Source organism: Limanda limanda, chromosome 11 (genome assembly GCF_963576545.1).
Source record: "Limanda limanda chromosome 11, fLimLim1.1, whole genome shotgun sequence".
NCBI classification, from domain to species: domain Eukaryota; kingdom Metazoa; phylum Chordata; class Actinopteri; order Pleuronectiformes; family Pleuronectidae; genus Limanda; species Limanda limanda.
In genome coordinates, this window is record NC_083646.1 from 8,274,515 (window position 1) to 8,295,939 (window position 21,425).

Here is a 21,425-nt window from a genome sequence, read left to right on the forward strand (position 1 = left end):
GTCAGCAGAAACAAACATTCCTTCATATTGCACAACCAAAGATTAAGATTATATTCTGCTTTAACCAAGCACTGTTAAGGTATAATGATCTGTGTACAAATGAAATGTGCTGCTGCATGCTAACAATAAAACATTGAATAACAATATACACACTATGTAGAGGGGTGAATGAGGTGAACCTAGAGTGTCTATACTGAGTGCATAATACGATGTTAAACGGCAAAAGTACAGTACCTTCTTGACAAACACTCCTCTGCATTAAACGTTCATGAGTTTTGTTTTATGTACACTGGAGAAAAAATGCCTTTCATCCAGTTCTATATTTATATTCATGAAAGCCTTTATTCCAGTCATTATCAGGGTCAAAGACGGAACAGAAAGAGCAAGTCACCAAGGCATTTCATGGGCAATGACTCTAACGGGCTATTTCACATAAAGTCAAATGGATAATTCAACATGATAGTACGAAGATAAAACTCTGATACTGGTGCTGTGAGGGATTTTGCAATGAAAGAGACGAGGTCTGGGATAAACAATTGTTTTCTCTCATTCAGCCATATGGCGTCTCCCGGTACAAACACAATACATGTAATGCCAAGCTCATTATGGAAGGGAGAATATGCACAAGTATTCCCACTGTGGAACCACTTCATTAGAGCAGTACGGTGTGCTGTAATTACATACCCATTAATTGTTCATCCTTTTTAATGTTATTGGGATGGGCAGTGTCATCGACCTTCTATTAGTCTTGTAATCCAGCTCTGGCACGCTGCCCATGGATGAAAGTGAAAATGTATTCATAGTTTGAATATTTGACCTGGAGCACGTAAATACATGTGATGAGTCTCTGTTTTTCCTTTTTGTTACGAGGGCAAAGTTAGGATTTGTAATGTGCCTCTAATGAGTGAATAAAACTGAGTGTTAGTTACCCATTATCTCTAATTTAAAAGTTATTTTTTCCCTCCAAGAAAAGCTGGATGTGCTTTTGTCACTTGCAGCTCACTGCCTTCTTTCATTACTCCCTTGTGAAAATTCCACAATGCACTCTTGAAAAGGCACAGTTAATTTTTGTTGGTCACATATTTAGAATTAAAAACTATCATACTGAGAAAAACTTACAGAATGTAAATACAATCAAAACAATGAAATATCATTCAAATCCTCAGGAAGGAGTTAAATTCCCATGCCCAGTTTTTTAATACCGTCTTTTTTATTTGAAGGTGATATGGACAGCCATTCCTCCAGAACAATTGTTATTTAGCTTCATATCCTATTACAGCTACATATCCTGGGCTGACATTGCCCATAATAAGGTTCAGTGCACACTGGCCCTCCCATCAAGCCAATCCTCTGGTGCAGCTTTAGCCAGGATGGGTCTCTCACCCACTGGGTCCACGGAGATGGGCATGGCACGGGTCAGCCATTCATTCACCCCCAAATGGTCAATGATGCACAGCCATTGGGCCCCAGCACATCACCCCGGAGTGTGAAGCAGAACATCACGCATTGACGGCACTGTCAAGGTCAACAAAAAGAGCACTGGTCTGGACGCGTGCCATCAGAGTGAGAAATCCACCACCAGCCTGCATGAGCAACCGACCAGGGCAGTCACCATGATGGCAAAGACGCTGGAGGTCATCTTTAGGTTGGACTTTATCCTCGCAGAATCTCATTTGTACACTATATTGAAATATGTGAGTATAGATCTGAGGAGATGAATCTGTAAAGGTAACGCAAAGTCTAAATGTCATTCATTACCTCAGCTCTTCACAACATTAGAGACACTATGTAAAACCACTCTAGATAAGTAGTTTATGGTCCTGCATTAGGCTGCAGCCCATTAACATTAAATCAAACGTAGACTTTCCATTATAAAAAATGAGGGAAAAAAACGTCCCTTTAAATGTTGCCTTAAAAGCCGCTCTAATATAATTGAGCACCACAACATACAATTGGCTTTGAATAAAATGATTCTTTTTAATAAAATCCATTTTGTAACTGCAGTTTATTTTCAGGAAGGCCTGTGTCTTAAAATAGTCTATATTTACTGACCTACATTATGGCAGCACTCAGTTTCCAAGCTGAACATATTATATAGCTAATCTTAAAAGGCACGTGCACAGAGTAGCTTGTGGTGTTGTATCAGTCTTTCAACTAATTTGATTTTTTCTACGTTTGGTGTGGATGTGGGAGTTTTTTTCTCTTCCTTTAAGATTGCAGTTATGATGTTTTTAGAAATTGTTAGATTTCCCTGAGAATGATAAAAATAATACAAATCTGGGAAATGTAATTTTTTGATCTTACAGATTTCAGATGCGCCTTCATAGGAAAAATGTAAGGCCTTGGTAGAGGTATATGCTCTTTTGAGTGCCATTCTAAATTCACTTGATTCTTTTTATATTTATCTCACTTGATTCCTGACCTGTCTTCCATTGCTTTTATATAACAAAATCGTCGCTGATCCATTTTTCTTCTCTCTTCACTCTCAAATTGTTGTGGGTGTTCCTTTGAAATCATTCCCTCATTCTCCTTGGCTTTTTTCCTAATGTCATCCCATCTTTTTTCATTTTGCCCCACTGCTCCTACTCCCTCCACCTCTCATGTCCTTTCACATCTTTCTCTCTTCATCTGGCTGGATCCTATCCTCCCTCTGTTTCCCTCTCTCTCTCTCTCTCTTTTACATACTCCCGATGTGCTCCTGCTGGCCCCGGTCTGTCCAAAGGGATTAATTGATAGTGAAAGATAATAAATCTTCCCATTAGGCGCAAGGCCCCTGCCCATCGCTCATTATGAACCCGCTGCTCCTCAACGCCATGGCCTGGGGTTTCCCCGGCTTTTTTAACAGGCACGTCTGCCATCTCGACGCCAGCAAGGTTAATCTCTCTCTATCGCGCTTGATTGGCTACCTCACGTCACGACACATTCTCATTCATGCATGAGCACCGTTTGTGGCGGGTGTTTATTCCTTCCTTTCTCTCTCGATTTGCAGCGCACCGTGTTTTACATGAGAGATCTGAGGCTCGCCGTGCAGCAGCTGTTGCATGTGACTGCAAAGGTCCTCTGCTGTAGGGGTTTGAATTTTATGGATCTCAAAGAAAAGACCTATATAAAAATTCTCATCCAGCAATTCGCATTTTCCCTTATTTACTAGTGATATGATGGATACGAAATATAGAAACTATTCTAGTATCTGGGAGTTGTACTGAATTATTGCTACCCTGAGACCTGTGGGATCCTCAGACATTCAATCTTCAATGGTTCCTCCTTCTTTTTTCAGACCACAGATCTCCTACCTGCATTAGCCAGTAACTGTATCCTTCTCCCAGTCTGGGCAGCTACCGTCCTTATCTATCCTCACATCTGTTTCGCTTTGTTCCTGAATAATTACTGTGACAAAACACACTATGAATAATTGATCCTGCTCATCAGGCGATTTGAGTTTATATGGTTTACCATTAGTCCTTGTAGTAGTTTTTCAGTAGTATAATCCCACTGCGATTACAGTTCAGTACATCCTTGTAGCTTTAAACTGTGGGCATCAACAGTACAGTCGATCTCGAGCAGTCAGAAACCAAAGGTCTACTGAATTTTCTAAATTATTGAAGATTTTTCCCTGGAGACATAGAGATGAATTTTGTTGGAAAAGAATCTCTTTATATTTGAATTAATAAACCTTTCAATTTCTGAAACACTTTAATAAGCTCTGTATATAGCAAGCAATATACAGTATTGGTGATAATCCTATAACTAAAAGCTAAGTTTAACTGTAAGGTGAATTTTATTGCAGCAGTGGACAAAATGATACTTACTAAACATCCTAAATGACATCCAAATCACATGTTTTACTTAATGCTAAAGTCATGTTTGCCTACATGATCTAAGCACAGCAGCACAACACAAATCAATCAGCAGCTGAACAGGAGATATAGATAGTTTGTATTTTTTATTTAAAACTTCATACAACCCATACAGCAAACTGTACAATTGAATTATTCACAGTGAGTTAAAAAGAAAATAATTCAATAGCTTTTCTTAAACATTTTGTTGAATTTCCCCGTGTTTTACTCAGATGTCGCTTATTCTAAGGTTCTCTTAACACATACAGTTACTAGGAAAACAAAATATTTTTTTCCCTTTGTTTTTTACAAAACCTTACAAAAAACTATATTCATATAAATTCTGCATGTCCACAAGGAAAACCCTGGTTGGCACCAACATATTAATCATATTGTTTGAGAGGTTTCCTGCCAAATGATAGAAGCTTTGCAACTGAAAAGAAAGGAATACATAAAAAGGCATACCGTCATGACCTTGGGGAAATCAAAACTCACACACTGCTAATGGAACACAGGTTATGTAGCCTACATTTTGCATTACTTTTCTCTCACAGTTCATACAATTTTGTGTAAAATGACATTATTATTAACATTGATTTATAAAAAGATATATATATATATATATATATTTATATATTCAGTAACCAAACTGACTGAATCAGCCAAATCAGAAACCCTGTTGTAACTAATTTTGATTATGATGATTTCAGTTCTTTTCACATATCAGAGACGTGAAATACAGGCAAACTTGAGTCTTTGACCTGCATGACAAGCTACAGTACACATGAGGGTAACGTTATGTAGTATAGCCATTTTTCAACTGTGGCAACACATTAGACCAGGGGCCCTATTCACAAACATTCTGAGAACACTCTCATACAACCCCAAACTTAGCCTAAAACTTTCCAGCAAGGAGAGTTCTCTGAGCAGCTCAGTAAGAATAAGACAAAAACTGTTAGTCGCTAGTAAGACAAGTTCTTTTAAAAGGTGTGGGAAAAAAATGGATTAAAAGAATAGTGGAAGCACTGGAGAGATGAGCGATGTTTAATCTTAACTTAGTTTGTGGACACGTGTAAAACCATTTCATGACTTCAAACCTGATGTTACAGAGCAAGCAGAGAGGCAGGTTAGGGAGAATATAGCAAAGTGAGCTAACGCCTCCTTCCCGTGCAGCATCAGTGTCATAGCCATGTGTTCTGCATTCTAAAAGCAAAAAACGAAGATTGCAGCATAGAAATTGGATTCTTCATGCACAGGTGAGCGCTGTGTCACTTACTTACAACCACTGGGAACGTTATCTTAAAAAAAAACGTAATAACACAATTTTCTCGTCAGCTTAAGGAATTTTAAAGCCTCTTAAAAAATCCTTGTCCCTGCTACGAACAGTTTTTCACTCAAGGAGGCTCTCTTAAGGGCTAACACTCTTACTGAATACCAGGATCTTGTCTTACCTGTAACAAATTTCAATTCAAGTAACAATTTTCCGCAGAGGTTCGTCACCAGCTTCATGAATATGGCCCCTGGTCCTTCTTGGATTCTCAAGAGAAGTATAGGGAAGTTACGTAAGATTAAACCTTACTCTAAGGGAGTGTCTGCTAAATTCTTGGGAAAGTTAAACATTTTCATTTCACGTTCACCTTGTAGAAATACACTAGTCATCAAATAATATAATGCATTAAAGAGTTTTGGGGCTATGGAACTGGGGAAGTAGTTTAAAGTGAACCCTCTAATGAAATAAATAGCATCTATAACATATTTGACTGTGAGCAGAATTAATTTATAACAGTATAAATTTAGCAAAATACATTTTCTCCTGCTGATCTTATCTACATACTCTACTTTGCAGAAGGGAATCGATAAACAATTATACAGTGACTCTCTACCAAACCAACGCTAAGTTTTACAGATCGGAGTTTCCTTGAATCATATATTTAGTCATATATTTTTTTTTTTCTTGACATTTCCACAACTTGAATCTCACAGAGGTTTGTTGTTTGTTCAGCTCCCCACGTGGCAGCAGCTCACAGACTCTTCGAATCTTCACACAGCTCTCGATTACACTCGCTTAACATATATACTTACTCGACAGACATTAAAGTCAACATGAACACACAAAACGTCTGTCCTCAGTCTATTTACCATCTATTCATCACTTTGTCCTTCAGCATGGTACAAGTATGGAATTACTCTGTTCACAACAGGTAATGGGGTAAAAAAACAAGATAATATTCAAAGTCTTTCCTCATTTAAAAGCAAACATTGGCCAGTTTTCATTACACTTAGTGAAAAGAAATAGCCTCTTGATACAGGCCTGTAAAATAAAGTAACTGTTCAACAACATGTTCAGGAATACTGGGGATATTGAGCAGTCATGTAGCCATGGACAAAGACCAGCGCATATTTTGATGGATATGTCACAATTAAATGCACTCAGTTTTAAGGTCGAAGTCTCTGTGCCTTACAATTCTTTATTGATACAATGCCTTCCATCCCATTCTGTAGCATGCTATCATTTTAACCATGGTGAAAAACTTAACCTGGACTTTTGGAATTGATTAATCGTTCACAAAGGACCAATGTCTTTTTTTTTTTACGGATTGGGAAGTTCATCCAGTAGTTTTCTTATTGTTTGATAGCTTTGTTGATAATGATAGTTTGAAGTGAGGTGTTTTTTATTTTAACCAAGCAAAGACAATGCCACAACCGCCCCAAATACAATTCACCTTCTACATAATACCCTGCAACGAGGGATTCGTAGAACCCCTTGATAGTCCAATTTACACCTCTCCGATTAACTTTGCATGGATCACAAAGTGAGTGTTCTCTAAGAAGCTAAGTGAGCAGTTATTGCTCTAACTTGTCATTATATAGTTGTTAAATGGTCAGATCTTTGGCAATTTAAATGATTCAAATTCAGTCATGTCAAAAATCCTTACTGAAATAATTTGTGTTTCTGGCCAAATCTATCACATAACACTGATCCAGTCATCAACAGTGGAATTTCCTGTTTAATATGGATTTCTCTCAATTGTAGCTTGTTTTGCATGAATGGTTAATTTGTGAGGAACAATATACACATCACAACTTTAACCAAGGAACTGCTGAACAGTTGGAGTACTTTAACAATGCCCCTGTGAACCAAGCATTCAAACGATCCTTTATCATATCCTACTGTCTTTAACTCAAAAATAACCATATAAGCCTAGACAACTGGTTTGAGGTAACTTTATTTTCTTCTGTCAAAGGCCATTTAGGAGTTTGTATAAATCAACAGGATAAAGGTTAGAACGTGATATTTAACAAAACAAAATCAATGAAAACTGCCCTTCCTTGTCCTTTTGTATATCTGTCATTTATTGCCATTCTCATCAAAACCTTTTGTCTTACTTCGGTCCAGTACAATTATCAGTCTCTTCACTGATGAGGATTCCTTAAAATTATTTGTATTTTCTTGTGTTTTTATGTTGCGCACGTAAACATCAGACTTAAAACTGAATATTTGGGTGAACTCTTTTCCCGGAACCGCCCCCGCATATTTATTTTTTTCAAATCTTTTGTGGTTTGGATTAAAGTGGTGAATGTTGTCATACCTGTGTGGCTGATGCTGCCATTTTGAGATGCCCGTGTTTTGTGAGTGTCCCCATGTCACTGAGATGCCCGTGTTTTGTGAGTGTCCCCATGTCACTGTGGTTGATGATGTATCTGGTGATTCCGTCTATGCCATTGTCTCTAGTCTCTGGCACTGCCCCTGACACATTGCTTATGAGGTTCTTGCCCTGGGGGGAACACAACGTCATGGGAACACAGGAGTCATCCCAGTGCTGCAGCTCATGTTGTCCTTTCCCGGGAGTCGTCGGTCGTTGTAGGCGTGCATGTTTATCACTGCATCCGTCTTCACCATGACTGGAGGCTGAGGCTTGTGTTTCACTCGCCTCTCGCAGGTGAACGACAGTCTGATCTCGTCCACCATGGCACTGCACAAAGACCTCTGGGCAAAAAGGGAGGATGCGGGGAGGAGAATAAAAAGAGAAGAGGGGAAAGGGATGGGGGGTATATGCTTTAGCTTTAAATTGTTCTGACAGCAGAGAGTGTCAACACTCTAAAGAGTACAAAATGCATTAGAACACAACATTCATATTGTGTTAACGCTTGCGTGCGTGCGTGTGTGTCCGTGGCTGTCAGCAATGTCAAATCACAGCTCCAACACATGAAGCCTGAACGCTCATTATTGTTGCTGTGTCAGAAAGCATGAACAAGTATGGTGCACGCAACAACTCACTTAGCTTGAGTCAAATTAGTTATTTACAACAGTAAAGGGTTCATGCTATTCTGCCATATTAAATGACTAATAATGGATTAATTTTCTATGCTCCAATTTGCAATTATGCCTGTAAAAATAAGTAAATGTTGTAGTTTTACGGCCAAGTACTCCTGGGGATTAGCTACAGACATGCAAATCCTTTTACAACATATTTAAACTAAAAGGCATGAATAGAGCCCAGCATGGGTTTGGAGGCTATGTGCTGAGGATCAAAAACAAAATAGGCATGTTAAGCAACTTCTTTGGTAAAATGAAGGTCAAAAAAAAATTGTGCAGTGTAATTAAATTAATTCTAGACTAATTTCCCATCTATTCAGCTAAACCACAGAAGAGAGATCAAATTAAGATAAAATAGCATGTTGTGTGTGATTTATGGGGATATACACCTGCTCACGTTCTGCAGTCTTCCTCAGCTTGTAGACGAATTCAGCAATCGCCACAAAGACAGACAGCACCAGGCCAGAAGCCAGCACGATGAATATACCACCCAGGTTCTGGATACCCATGGGGCCTGCCTCACGACGCTCTTCATCCAAGCAGCTGTTCCCGCTCCACCACTTCTCCTTCAGCATGTGTAGGCGCCCATCCTCCATGATGCTTAGGATCGCTATGGTGATTTTGTCCCTGTATGGAGAGCCTGGAAACAACATAAGGCCGGTTTTACTTGGAAGAAATGCCAGCTGCAGTCTGTGATTATGAGGCTCATAAACACGTTGTGGCACACAGTCTGACTAAGAGGGAGAAAGAACCATCTTGTCCTGCTGCATTGTGTAAAAAGCATCCCCCTCATACTTCAAAAGGCGACACACTACTCACAAAAGAGCTGGATTTTTTTTTGTATCACTTTGATTCTCAAATATATTCGCAGGTCATTTGCATGTCTTACCAAGGGGGGTGCCGATGCCGTAGCCTTTGCTGTCGATGAGCCCTCCCACCTGGGTCAGGTTACAGTTCCTCCTAGTGATGTAGTCAATAGTGGTGGACTCCATTATGAGGGCGTAGTCTGACTTCAGCACCCTCTGAATCCCATCCTCAATAGACTTCACCAGGGACGTGCTTGGCCTGCTGCTCATGAAGGCCCACATCTTCTCAAAAGTAGAAACCTTAGATTTCTGAAAGGGAAGGAAAGAGTAGTTTTAAAATAAATGTAACCTTGTTTGAACATCTTTCTCCCTTCAGAAATACCCCCATTAAATATGCAATACTTTTATCACTGAGAAATAGTTAGTAACCTTGTAGACCAAATTATTGAAGCTTGAATTACTCCTAACTTTGAAATACTGTTAGCGCCCCTGATGAAGGGCAGAATGACTGTACACCCATGGGGAGTTTTAAATGCCTGATTAAAAACTGTCAAAGGCGATACATCTGTTACATTATAGACACAGTTTTTTTTTTTTACGAATATGGATTCTTTAGCCAGTGACCAAACAGATTTATGTGATTACTCTCACAGATCTCCACTGTTACAGGATTAAAGGGGAGTAAATTGAAGCTTTGTGCACATCTATTCTCATAAGTGCTACTGAAGCAGCAATAATAGAATGCCTCTCCATTAGTCTTGCATCAGGCTATGTGGTATTTCATGCAATTTTATGTGAGGTCACATTTATGCCATGTCTAATCCTAGATAATTACTGTCTAAAGACTTTAAGCCATTTCAAATTGTGAAAGATGCTGTTATAAGAAGCCCTCCATTATATGTGACTCCAGTAGAAACACGGTATTTGTTGTTTTAAACTGTGATGTGAGTCTGATATTAAAACTTGAAAGCACCAATTAGGATTACTTGTAAGTGTCCTTCTTATATAGAATAAATATAGAAAATAAAATATGGCAATTTAGGACAACTGATGCTGGTTTGAATTACAGCAGTTTGTGATTCAAAAGGTCTCCTGATGATGAATGCTTCCCTATAGATCCCTTCTCCCTGCTCAGGGTACAAAATGGCATACAGCCACTTCCAGCAATTTCTTTCAACCTTTTAACAGCAAATGAAAACTTCATCCTTTGGAAGCAGTTGACTTGTCTACATGTGCCCTTCAGTGCTCTTGATATCCTGACGAATTTAACAAAGCAGCACCCCCTCATAGGAGGGCATTCAATTGACATGGCAACCTTCTTCGCACATCTTAAATTGTGTCTAACGTGATGTATTTGTTGGAACTGTTTCATTACGACACTGACACTGTGACTTGCACAGTGTGTCTTCTTATATCTTGTCATTGCTAAATGATTATCTTGGTGAACATTTACAGAAGTTAGCATTACACTGTATTTGGTCTTTTGGGGTCAGTGTTTTTATTGGCTGCATTTCCTGCCATGAATATTAAAGGGGTGTAATGATGCTTATTTAGAGTTACATATGTCTGGGGGTGACTACAGTGTCTAGAAATATATGACATTTATTATACATACATGTAATACTTCATTACAATATCTGGTTCAATGTTTTCATCTTTATTGCAACAGGAAACAATTTTCCTTTGATAACTAAATTCGTACTATCCGTTTCAAAACAAATCTATTTCAGAACCTTCCTTGGTGAATTTGTACAGCAGTCCATTTTCTTTAGTCCATTTAATTTGAGTGGTCTTATCCTAAAATACAAATCCTATCACATTTAATAGATTTTAAGCAAAACACATAATTTAGTATGTCACCCTAACATAACTTTAGGGCCAAATCCTTCTGGTTCCATACATTTGCAAAGCCCTTATCCTCAGTATTTATCCTGCTTCTCTGCCTCACCGAGTCGACATCATCAGGGCTCTTCTGTGAGCGCAGGCGAGAGCAGAGGGCACTCGAGCCTTGCCGCTTTGATGAGGTAATTAGACACCTGTGTCGCCTTCTATTTATGACGCGACGATCACAACCGCAATTTAGAAAAGTTCACAGAAAGATCTCAAATAACTTCACATGGCTAATCAGAGGAAGCGAAGGTTGATTTCTTTTCAAAGGGTCAACGAGTCGGGTTGGATCCAGGCTGCTTCTTTATCATTACACCCCATTTAATATTCATGGGATGAAATGTAATAAGTTAGCAAACTTACATTGTTATTAACTAACTAAATACTTTTCCTAAAGAATACACAGGCTTTTTCAGTTTTTCCAATTCCTCTGTGTTATGTATGCTCCCAACTAAAGCCAGGTAAAGCAAGAGTGGAGAAAACTTTTCCTTTATGTGCTTGAAGCCTTCACAACATATTGGTCCAGCGAGGGGGGGGGCTCAAAGACATGGTAGCTAAAACCAAGCCTTTCAGATGTGTGTCAACATTAGAGCTTGTATACCTTTTTAAGTTATATATATCCCAAATTCAAATAATGAGCCTGAATATGAGCATAATACAAAAAAAAGATGTACAAAAGTCATCAATAATGATTTCAATGCACATCATATGAGCAAATATCCCGAACCCAAACACGTTCTCGAAGCTGCAGGATCCAAATCATAAACCTTTCAGCAAACTCAACAATGAAGCCTACAACATTTATGAGCTCAGCTACAAAATTTTCAGGGCATACAAACTATGGGAGGAGGGTGCCCAAGAAGAATCCCTTCTCTTTTTCGTGTCTTGCTATTGACTGTTGTAAACTTATGGACTATCTTCAATATAAATGCCTAGTGTTTTCATTTTCTTACTTGGAGAAACAGTAAGTCTGTTACATGTGTTATTCAGCACCAGAGCAGCAGCAGCAGCAACATCTATTGCTCAAAAATAATAAAATAAAGTGAAGGACCCTGCAGGCAAACGCTGAAACTTTGGAATAAAAAAATCATTATGGAGGAACACATCAAACAGTGTAGAGGAGTGGAGAAGCTGAAGAATGTGTCTTTGCTGTGGGACTTAAGATCTAACTGGGGAAAGATAAATAAATAATAAAGATATAGAAAGAAAAGATATAGAATATTTTTCAAAAAGTCCATTTAAAAACTCGAGATTCAACATCTTGCCACATTTCTGAACACACAACTTTTACAGCACTATTACTGTATGAGTTTATAGTTAACAAACTTTAGCTACAGTTTGTTTTTAACTTGGAAATGGAAATGATTACAACAATTCCATAAAATGATAGTGGAACCTTTAGTTTTTTAAAATATGTTTTAAAATATGAATGAAATTGATTTCAAGAATAGATAAATGGCTTGATTCAATGGAGCTGCTCATGCTAGTACCGTACCCTGAAGAAGGACATGGTTGCGGCATCTTTGACGACTCCATACTCAATCTTTGTCTGCTTGGCGATGTCGTCAGCTGAGTCCACAGCCGAGTCCATTCTCTCCACAGTGAGAAAAGCTGTTAGATTCGCTGTGTAGGATGATATGATGATCAGTGTGAAGAACCACCATATCCCGCCAATGATCCGGGTTGACAGGGCTTTGGGCATCAGCTCTGAGCCTGTAAGCAACACAAAGTGAGAAAGATGAAATTGTAGCTGTCAACTCGGTAACAAAATTTAACAAATGCAGAAACATGATCACTGACATTAGTGTTAATTAGCCTGTAAACATTACTGGCAGTGCAACTGGTGTTGATCAAGGTACCGTCAGCGTTTGTCAGGTTAGAATAAACTCGAAGTTAAGAAATAGGTAGATCAGACCTGTAAGTGGTTAGTTTCCAAGGATTTGACACTGGGTGTAAAAAACCTCTCAGTTAAGGCTTTGGTTGCAGATGACTACAGTTTTATTTCAACAAGTCCTCTCACACGACCCATAGCTTGTGTGTCACTACCATAGACTGTATATAGAGATAGATGACGCATCTCTACTTCCTCCCACTATCAAGAAATGTAAACTCTGGTAGTTTGATTTGGTGTTCTTCTTTGTTTGACTTAATAAATCATCATTGTTTGGGTTTTTATTTTGCCTTTAGATCGAAATTCAATAAAAATATGTCTTAATTGAAATTAAAATAAGCATCAACATCCTTTAATGAGCGAATTAAGAAAAGTCACTAGTCCCTGTAAAATTCAAACACTCCTAAGTCATACTCATCAGTTAGGCATTTGCTCTGGACTGTAATCACTACGACAGATTTGCGAAAGGACTTTTGGCATTAAGTTCCCAATTTAGATTTATCTTTTGGCATCAATAGCAGTGGAACCTTCTCCCATTGTTAATTAATTTTTTTCGGAAATGAGTTTTGGTGAACATACGAGTTGATGTATTGCTGTGAAAACTGCATCTCTGTGGGATGTCAGATTAAATATAAATGAGACATGTAACAGAAACAATTATAATTCACTCAGTTTTCCTTCTCTGTTTCTATCTCGTCACGTCGCCAGGATTACAAGACGTACACACAGGTCTATTTTGCAAACAAATCATCACAGTCTGTATAAATAAATGCAAAAAGAATCAAGATATACAATTGTGCGGAGCCCGAGTGACATTACAGCTCTGAATCAGCCTTGACTTTGAGTGGTCCTCTGCTGAGTAATACTATGTTTACAATGGTACACTGACTGGTACTAAAGTTACTTTATATCTCATCTCTGACAACCTTTAAAATACCCTTGTGCTTTGTGCACTCTGTTACTTTACTGAGAAGATTTATGAGGGCAATTCTGAAGAGTAACAAGCCCACAGAAGGGGGGCAGAGTGGTCAGCTCTTTAACCTCTCCCACCAAATTTGATTGGATTTGTCCTTTGAGGTTTGACGAAGACTACATGGTTGCAAACAAGGGACAACAGGAGCGTCCCTTAATTCACTCTGACTTCAGAGGGGGAAGATCCAGATGCATTCCCTGGTCGCACTAAAAATGAAGTGAAGCAACGGGTAACTCAATTGAATTCCACACTATAAAGCCCTGTTGTCAGCAGGGAACTGTGTGTGGCGCTGCATCAGAAGACTAATAAATTCAAAAAACAGATCAGTCGTATTGTGCCAGGGAAACAAAACGATGTCAAAATGGCATTTGTTTACTCTAAGAAGGACTTCAAGGAAACCAAGGGAAATTTAACGTTCTTTCAGGAAAAACAACACTTACTCTGTTACAGTAAATATCACATATCTCACTGACATGAATGCCGTAGATGGTTGTGTACAATTATGAAAACTATTATAATCAATAGTAGGACCTGCGTGTTTGTGACCAAGTTAAGAATTTCTACAATATTTTTAAATTAGAATCGCTAAAGAAGATACAAAGAAATATACGAAAAACATAAGAAAAGGAGTTAACATTACATTTATGATTATATTACAAAAATATATAATAATATTACAACAATATGTGTTTAATTCACTGCATTGTGAAACCAGTTAGATTTATCTTTTCATGCAGTCTCAGGATTAATGTCTCAAGATGAATAGGGAGTTTTGAGTCTTTACATTTCCATTCTTGATGATTCAGTTATTCTGTAATATTAATATTATTAAGTGTGAATAGTAGTTTTTTGTGAGAGTTAAATAATTCCATTTGATTACTAATTGATTCTGTATGTCTTACGGCATCAGTGAATACTTGAGCATGTGTATTACATTACATTACATTACATTTCATTTAGCTGACGCTTTTATCCAAAGCGACTTACAATAAGTGCATTCAACCCTGAGGGTACAAACCAAGAACAACAAGAATCAAGACGGTAAAATTTCTTCTAAATAAAGCAAAACTACAAACTGTGTAGTAACTATATAGATATTTCTGTAGCTTCTACTAACGAGACAGAGCTCCACATTTATAAAGAGGAGATCATAAAGAAGTCACTCTGCTATTCTCCTTTGTGCAAATGAACAGACTGTTTTGCATCTAATGATGCTTTTTGAATTGTCAGTCTTTTGGGACACAAAAAGCTGTTCTCTGTGAATCCAGGAGATCCTTGTGCTCAACATGATGCCCCCAATGTCTGAAGTGTTTCTCCCCACTAGCAATGCCCCACATTAATATGAGAGAACTGGGCTTTCCCATGAGAACATTACCTGCACTTAGCTTTTTCTCTATAGAATCATCACACAAAAGCTGCTGTTCAGTGCTGGGGGCTTTTACTCAGTGTTAATTACTTTGAAATTATGTCAATTGTGAATGGAAATGTTTATTGCATTGCAAGTAAATCTGGATCTGAATCTCTAAAAGAGGCTCCAGTTTCTTAACCACAGACAAAATGCCATCGCAAATTAAATCTTGCATGAAGAACCAAATAGAGAATATAATATTCCAGGCTTAAAAACTGCGGCTAGAAAATGAAAGCAATAATGTCACAGAGATTGAGAGAATTGGGAATAAATCAACTCGTAAATCAAATGTGCTTTCAAAAATTATTTTATATGAGGAAACCAATTTGCGGAAAATGATCAGACATATGTTTGTTGTGAGCAGAAGTCTACTGAGACCCCCAGGAATGCATTTGAAGCGCACAAAGTGTTTGCTTTTGCACCTCCTCGTATTTTGTGTTCTTTGTGTTATCTGTGACACCTCCCTCCCACAGACAAGCTGGTTGATTTTTTTTTTTCTGGATCCCCTCAAACACACCATTTGCATTTTAAACATGTCACGGAAATGGCTCCCGTCTCGGCTGCTGTCACAGTTTGGCATACGAGCAAGAGATGCCTGTTTATGTGACACAAACAAAATATACATCGGTGCGGATACCAGTGGCAGCATGTGCTACGAGAGGCTGTAGGACAACTGGGTGTCGCAGGATCCCAGAATCATTTGTGTAAAATCGAAACACAGACGACTTTCAATCTCCCTGTCAAGACATTTTGACAGTGTTTCATTTAAAGATCATGTCAAAACGGTAATGTGACATGACGGAAAATATGCACCATATGTTCAGACATGAACTTCATGTTAATTCAGATTTCCCAGTGAGATTTTTTTTCTCCATATGAGCTATGAATAAGAGCTGATTAGCAGCTGCTTTAGTCAGCCACGGTAAATATGAGACACACAGAAGCTCAGGCATTGACAGACAGACAGTCGGCCACTGTATACATTATAATAGTGAATTCTCCCCTGTTTAGTTTAATATTATAGGCTACTAACTTGCTCATTTTGATTTGATTCCCTCTCCTTTCCCTCCCCTGCACGCTGCAGCTACATCCGTAGCCCTCTGTCTGCACCAGCAAATTGGCAGAGCTGCTCTGCAGTTTCACAAGAGTGCTGCCGAGCTTCTGTGCTTAATGAATTGCTGAATGTGTTTGCTGTCCTTACGGGCACAGATCCACTCCCGGGTCTCTCGGAGCATCCTTGATTTGTCTTGTTACATTGAGGTTAAACATTTTGTTACTTGGGTCTTTTTTCCCTCCACAGTTGACTTCATTAAGTTATTTCTGGGGCCTTCATTTGCTTACCGATCCCTTTAAGGGACACCTAACGAGTGAAAACCTATTTGTAATCCTTTGGTTTCTACCGTCCAAAGGTAGAATTTAATCTGCAGCTGGAATTTTTGTATGTTTGTTTTTTTCTGTTGAAAGAAGAAATGGGTGCTGTTGTTTTTAGGCTATAAAATGTGTGCATTACATGATACTGGTGCAGTGCCCATTCTAAACCTGCCTGTCTGGAATGGACTTGACGTGATAATGCTGGTTGCAGCTTTCTCTCTGAAACTGTCAAAGTAAAAACAACAGCAATAGAGCTGCAGCTAGTAAAGACCTGCTGCTGCTGGACTCACTCTGCAGAACCCTGAGCCTGCACCACTACTGCTGCACAAAGAGCTTTTCACCTGTTCATTTAAAGCTCGACTCAGTGTGCACAACCCCCCCAACTGGAGAATCTGTTGCTGTTGTTGTGAACGACAACATCACTTGCGTTGATGAGTCCCAGCCGCCACCGCCACAGAGCGCTGATCGCCTGTTTATTCAAATTTTGTTATCATTGAACATTTCACATCGTACTAAATTCAACTTTGTAACATACAGACAGACAGATGGATATTGTTGGAATTATTAGATAGATATACAGCCCACTTTACCATTCAAGTGAATGGGAGTTGTCACATTGTCCACATTTATATACAATCATAAATATATACAGTATATTTAATTGATAGGCTATGTGTTTAACTGTTTTGACTGAGACATATGGATTCTCTACAGCGGGGCACTAAAAGTCCATTTCATACGGCGCTGAAAACATCACACCAGCCAGTTGGAGCATGGCTGACAGCTGGCATTTGTCAGACATGTACTTCGAGTTACCCTTTTTGTCCCGACACTCAGAGAGCTCTTGTGCAGGGCCAGCGACTGTGTTATGGACAAATAAATGCGGCAATGTTTTCCATCCTTACCTGCCAATCTCTGACAAGTGGCTGGCACCTACTCTTCTCTTTTTAAACAGCAGGTAGCTGACAACAGCCTTCCTTTGTCATGAGCTCGGCAGTTGTTCTTGACAGGTAAATGTCTTATGAAACAGTCACAGAATGGAAATCATGGAGCTTAAAGAGGCAGAAAGTGGGAGCTAGCCATGCACAGGAGAGGATGGGGGGGGGAGGGGGGCGTGACAGTATTGTTTTTGACAGGGAAGGGAATGTGTGTGCCGCTGTACCTTGTTGCATTAAGGAGCCGACACCGAACCAGAAGCTGTTGAAGAGGGTGAAGTTGTTTTCCACCACATCTGATCCGGGGTTACACGGATGTGCATCGTACCATTCATATGGACTGAACCTTGGAACGAAACAAGAAGTTAGAAAGCTTTTGTTAAAGCTTTACCGATCTGAAAAAATGCAAAGCTTCCTCTAGTATTTATCCTTTGTGAACACTGTTCCTTGCTCAAGAGGAATTTTAAAATCTGAAATATATTAGCATACGAGCTATTCTGAGATTTGCAGCTATTTTCGAGTTTCACCTTTCGTGTCGAGTAAAAAGAGAAATAACTATTGTGAAGGCTGCTCGACAATGTAGTACTTCAAACAATCTGAATTAATTGTTCCACTTGTGGCAGTGGAACAAGTATCTTGATTAGAGACAGTTGCTTATATCCAAATACAGCAGATAATGATCCACCTTTTCAATACTGTATAGTTTTGTTTGGTATGTCTCTGCCATTTGGAGGTGGGCACTCAATCTACATTTGGTTTATCTAAGCTTTTTAGCTGACAATTTCTGCTTGCTGCTGCTAGAAATGAGTTTGACATTAAAACAGTGAGGCTATCGGCTTTAAAACAAACAATGAGCTCAAAAAAACACAGAATTTGGTATGGCTGAGAGTCACTACTGAGTTGGTTAAAAGTTGTTTATATACTCATCACTGCAAGCTACAGCTTTCAAATTACACACAGTTCTTTGAACCGTTCTTCACACATAGACAGTGAGTCATGCAGCTTTGTGTATGGCTATAACATGGGCATGTAGGGAAAAATCTACATGAGTAAGTTTTATATGTTTGAACATTTTAAAAGTTTAATCCTTGATGAAATGTCAAGTCCAAAACATTGTAGATCAAAACGCTTTTGGTTTCTAAGTCTTATCTTTAGAAAAAACCCTGCACTTTTTGTGTGCTTTGTAGTTAAATGTGACCAACGCGGCAAGAGAGTATTTTTCAGATGGTTTAAAATGGCACATTTGACAATGTGAGGACTTCTCCTAAAGTAACCCAAAAGGAATCTTTCCATATCTCTGCCATTTAATGTGACACTTGCCTGATAATGCTTCACACTTTTATTGCTCAAGTCCTTTTAAAAGGCAGACGCTGAGATAAAACACACTTAATGTCACAGCTTTCTCCCTTTTGAAATATATTTTTATATAATGTGTCAGTATTCCAGGTGAATTCCAGTAGAATTGAATCCCTTAAACTGCAGATATTATCTCAGATAGAAATGTGGCATATTTATTACTTTAAGGAGATACAGACAGTGCTAATGGCTAAAAAAAAAAACATTAAGTAAAGGGTCCATATCCCTGGAACCCACCAAGGTGAATCCTCACAATTGCATTCTCCATTGTTCTCCATTGTGATGGGCTATAGTGAATATAAAAATATGTTTTATTGTTCCAGAGATAGATACACTTCACTCTAATTACATTCTGCAGAAATATTTGGTAATGTTAATCAGCTGCTGAACAGAATCGTTGGCTAATCATGAAACTGCTTCACAATGTAGTCTCTGTTCAAATAATTCAAATTTTATGATAGCAGTTTAAACGTCTGAACTTTTGAGCATAAGGGTTTATTTTGGTCCAACGTTGACTCTTCTAAGCGCAGTCTCTTGTGCATTTAAATTAAAACTATTAAATATACTCACTGGTGTTTCCATTTCTGAGTGTTTCTCTTAAGACTCCAGAGAGGCCTTGGGCTACTGCCGTACTAATATGGTGCTCCCTACTATTTCAATTAATTCCCCCAGTCTCATTTTTGTTTTACTTTAATGTTGAATTGAAAGCCATGGTCAGATAACTTAAGCAGGTTGATAGTGAAGAGGCATGGTAAATGTGTTTCGTAAATCCAAAACTCTCATGAAAAGGACATAAACATGACACAAATGAATTAATATTATTTTTTAATCTATTTTAAGTGCAGCCTTGACACAGAAAATGTTACAAGGCTGATTTGTCTCGCTCGAATTCTCTGCTAATTTCTAAAAAGCACATTCAAATTCACATTCAGACTGTGCAGCCACGTACAGAATTGCCTGCTAAACAACACTATTAACCGTCGGCCAGGAGAACAGCCTACGTCCAAGAGGAGGTCTGGAAACCTGCTTGGCATCCAAGCATCATATAAAGCAAAACGCTCCATGGTTGCATTTACAGACATTATATATAATTTGCACATTGCAGCCAATGATGCAACCTGCACTTTCAACTAATGTTTCAGTTCTGCTAGTCATTAAATTACACTCATTTCCCCACTTCTACAACACTGACTGCATTTTTTTTTTATGCCCCTGCGATCATTTTTTTCAAACAAACCTCTAATGCATTTGTGATTTATAGTCGTCGGCAATAATTCACAAGTTTACTGAAAAACACAATCAGCTATGGATCAATTTGATCACAGATGCATTTAATAACAAACTTGAGCTGGCTACAGCAAAAATCCTTTTCAACCGCATTCCCGTTAGTCTTCAAATTTAAAAATTACAAGTCAAATCTTTACTTACCAAATGCTGTTGGTTTTGAATAATATGATTTAAATTATAAATGTTCTCTTACAGTTAACAAATCTTACACTACCCTAAAGAGAACCTGTGTTAGACTTCAATAGATCCCTTTCACCTAAATATTACACACTGAAACTATAAATCTCTGTGTACCATGATGATAAAATATTTGTATTCGCACATTGAATATACAGATGGCAACTAATTCTCACTCCTTGCAAACCAACATATCTTAACCTCTGTTATTTGGGGGATTTTTTTAGGTATATCTTTTCAGGTTTTCTATTATGGACTTACATTCTCTTGAATCACTCTTAGTTTGAAGGTAAACGTTAATACAAGCATTATCTTTTATTATATTCATCTACAGTTATGAAATAATGTGTGCTTTTGAACAAATAAATAAAATGTACCTTTCAGCATGATTAATAGAATCTAGCAGATGTTCTGTATGACCAAACCTTGACAACTCTGTCCAGCATTTAGAATTGCCCATTGGTGCTGAAGCAGCCCTCTCATTGTTCACTTTTCTGTATCGTTGCATGATGCACATTTGAATATGCAGCTTTTCAGCTATTTCGGCCGACATCCAAACCCCCCCCCATAAAAACTGATGCAACAATTTAAGATGATTTTGTATTTATGTGAAGCCACTCCAGAATGTGTTTGGTCTCACAACAACGAATGAGGAAAGAGGAGCGCAGCTGTTTGCTCTCAAACCCCAGAACTCCTTTCAACGCCCGGTTTTCAAGAACTTCCTCAAGCACCACTTTGCATGAGAAGCAGCAGGAAAGACTGACAATGACACTAACAGGATATTCATCATGCTCATGGCCAAAAAGAAAGAAAAATACAAGTGAAGTACTCTTTAGTCACATTGATAATCTCCATCCATAATAACTTTCACTAATTGCTGCCAGTAATTTTGTTTTTTTGTGCTAAAGATGAACAATAAATACTGTAGATTCTGCCCTTGGAGCTTCACATCAGGTGTGTATATTTATTGCTTTTTGTTCTGCTGAAAATTATAATCTTGGCTTTTGCCACTCTTTCATTTTTTTTTTTTAACGATCTTCTAAAGGCAAATCGTTTGAAGCTGCATTGTTAGTTCCAAAGATATCTCACAGGACTTTGCAACTCAAGTGGCTGGAGTGTGTTGTATTCCTCCTCCCACTTCTGGGCTGTGTAGAACTCATGCAGACATAACTGTGTTGAT

At 38.4% G+C, this 21,425-nt stretch overlaps 1 protein-coding gene across 1 annotated transcript in view; it reads right to left on the reverse strand.

Annotated features, from left to right (window-relative positions):
- Window positions 1-7,629: 7,629 nt before the first annotated feature.
- Window positions 7,630-21,425, reverse strand: part of grik3 (glutamate ionotropic receptor kainate type subunit 3) — an 80,018-nt gene continuing 66,222 nt past the window's right edge. Inside the window, exons 12-16 of the mRNA XM_061080900.1 lie at window positions 17,653-17,771; window positions 12,343-12,560; window positions 9,044-9,269; window positions 8,544-8,794; window positions 7,630-7,824 (exon numbers count right to left, since the gene is read on the reverse strand). Coding sequence (XP_060936883.1) covers window positions 7,630-7,824; window positions 8,544-8,794; window positions 9,044-9,269; window positions 12,343-12,560; window positions 17,653-17,771 — 1,009 coding nt within the window. The remainder of the gene's footprint in view (window positions 7,825-8,543; window positions 8,795-9,043; window positions 9,270-12,342; window positions 12,561-17,652; window positions 17,772-21,425) is intronic.